At 32.4% G+C, this 1,851-nt stretch overlaps 2 protein-coding genes across 2 annotated transcripts; both read right to left on the reverse strand.

Moving 5' to 3' along the window:
- Positions 1 to 50: 50 nt before the first annotated feature.
- LOC100572324 (protein ALP1-like) lies at positions 51 to 745 on the reverse strand. The gene has a single exon (XM_029492163.1). It carries the CDS (start codon positions 743 to 745, stop codon positions 191 to 193), a length of 555 nt encoding a protein of 184 aa, XP_029348023.1. The 3' UTR covers positions 51 to 190.
- LOC115034745 (putative nuclease HARBI1) lies at positions 715 to 1,177 on the reverse strand. The gene has a single exon (XM_029492149.1). It carries the CDS (start codon positions 975 to 977, stop codon positions 777 to 779), a length of 201 nt encoding a protein of 66 aa, XP_029348009.1. The 5' UTR covers positions 978 to 1,177; the 3' UTR covers positions 715 to 776.
- Positions 1,178 to 1,851: the final 674 nt, after the last annotated feature.

Genomic DNA, 1,851 nt, shown 5'->3' on the forward strand with positions numbered 1-1,851 from the left:
CTATGTTTGAGAGAGGATCTAGCACTATTAACAAATAAAGAGAAATAGAAGAGGTGATAGATGTCCCCCCTGGGGAACGCCTGAGGGAGATAAAAATGCGTCAGATTTAGTGCTGAACAAATTAACCCATTGAGAATCTGTTATGATTCAGACTAGTTTTTTTTATTGTAAACATATCATTGTATTTACATTATATATGGCGAAAAGGTAGTTGATCACACAAATTGTCCCTCTTGAATGCTCCTTGACGATTAATTGCAACCAACTCTCCACGAGCTTGTATATTTTCGTCTACCGGTGTTGTTTCAGGTAGACCAGGAAACTCATAATTTTGTAATAAGCATATTATGTTATGTAAAATACAGCATGCAATAATATACTTGGGAATTAGATCGACACGCTTCATATCCAATGTTGTTAGGAGACTACGAAACCGTCCTTTTAGGAAACCAAAAGACCGTTCAATTGCCATCCTTGCAGAGGAATGACAAAAGTTGAAATTCTTTTGCTTTTGAGTTAAGTGCCCATTATCACGGTATGGAACCATAAGATGTTCATGCAAGGTATAAGCAGAATCACCAATTAAATGGGTGTTATTAGGAAATTTGGTTGCGTCATCAAGGTAATTTTTCAGTTCAGATAATCTGAAAACCCGTTGATCATGTACTGAACCCACATTCCCAGCATAGCAATGAATAAAACGACATTTATGATCGCACACAGCCTGTTGAAAAAAACAGTTCATCAAAATCGAATAAAATTTAAAAATTAAAACATTAACATACTTGTAATTGAATTGAATGGTGACCTTTTCTATTAACATAAGCTTCTTGATGGTCATGTGGTGCAAGAATGTTAATATGTGTCCCATCAATCGCACCAAAAACATTTGGAAAAGTACTGTAAGAAAAAAATCCATTTTTAATTTTTTCAACTTTTTCTTCATTTGGCCAAGTGATGAAAACTGGTGCGAACATTTCTAACGCAACAATGACTCTTTTAATACATCTTAATGCAGTTGCTCACCCCACACCAATTTTTCACAAATTGATCTAAAAAGTTATCAGGTAGGTATCATATAAAAGATAGAACTAAATATAATAATATAGCAAATAATATTATTGCAATTAAAAATTGTTTATTTGGTGAAATAGATTTGTACCCCGGCTTCATTCTTTTTAACTTTGGAGCGATTAGGGTCAATACAAATTCAAATGTGGTTGGAAGCATCCTAAAAAATAATACTATAATTTTACGTAGAATATTTACATTTAATCTTATTAAAAACTTAAAAGCCTACTAACCTGAAGTGAGATTTGAATTGTCCATCATTGAATTGTGGTACGATGGTTTCAACATAATTCTGCAACCGAGGTATTGCAGTTTTAGTCTCAAGACTCTGTACTACGTATTCATACAATTCATTGCTACCATCTTCACTGCCATCCGACGAAGAGGAAAATAAATAAAAATAAATATACAAAATATATGTATATGTATTTCTAATCGTTTATGAATCGTTAATGAATCCACTGATAACAACTTAACTGCGACTCCGCCTTTTTCCCAAAGCTTAAAAAACAGGTAATAATATTACGTATAATGACGCAGTCATAACTCTTAAGTCGTAATACACTTCCTACTGAATTTTAGGTAGGTATACAATACGTGTACATTATAATATACACAGTATATTAGTTTATTATTTTTTGCAGTAGCTATTTAATACAGTTTCACTGAAATTGGATTTTTATCGCACATCCCTCCAGCGTAATGATAGGTATTTTTGCATGAAGTCTAATTATAATATAGAACAGTTTTTGTTATTGATTCATTTATCATACATAAATG

This window comes from Acyrthosiphon pisum, unplaced genomic scaffold, assembly GCF_005508785.2.
Source record: "Acyrthosiphon pisum isolate AL4f unplaced genomic scaffold, pea_aphid_22Mar2018_4r6ur Scaffold_20960;HRSCAF=22641, whole genome shotgun sequence".
NCBI lineage: Eukaryota > Metazoa > Arthropoda > Insecta > Hemiptera > Aphididae > Acyrthosiphon > Acyrthosiphon pisum.

Excerpts from the sequence above, each read along its gene's own strand:
- LOC100572324 (XM_029492163.1), bottom strand. The coding sequence starts at position 745 with ATGAACTGTTTTTTTCAACAGGCTGTGTGCGATCATAAATGTCGTTTT.
- LOC115034745 (XM_029492149.1), bottom strand. The coding sequence starts at position 977 with ATGTTCGCACCAGTTTTCATCACTTGGCCAAATGAAGAAAAAGTTGAA.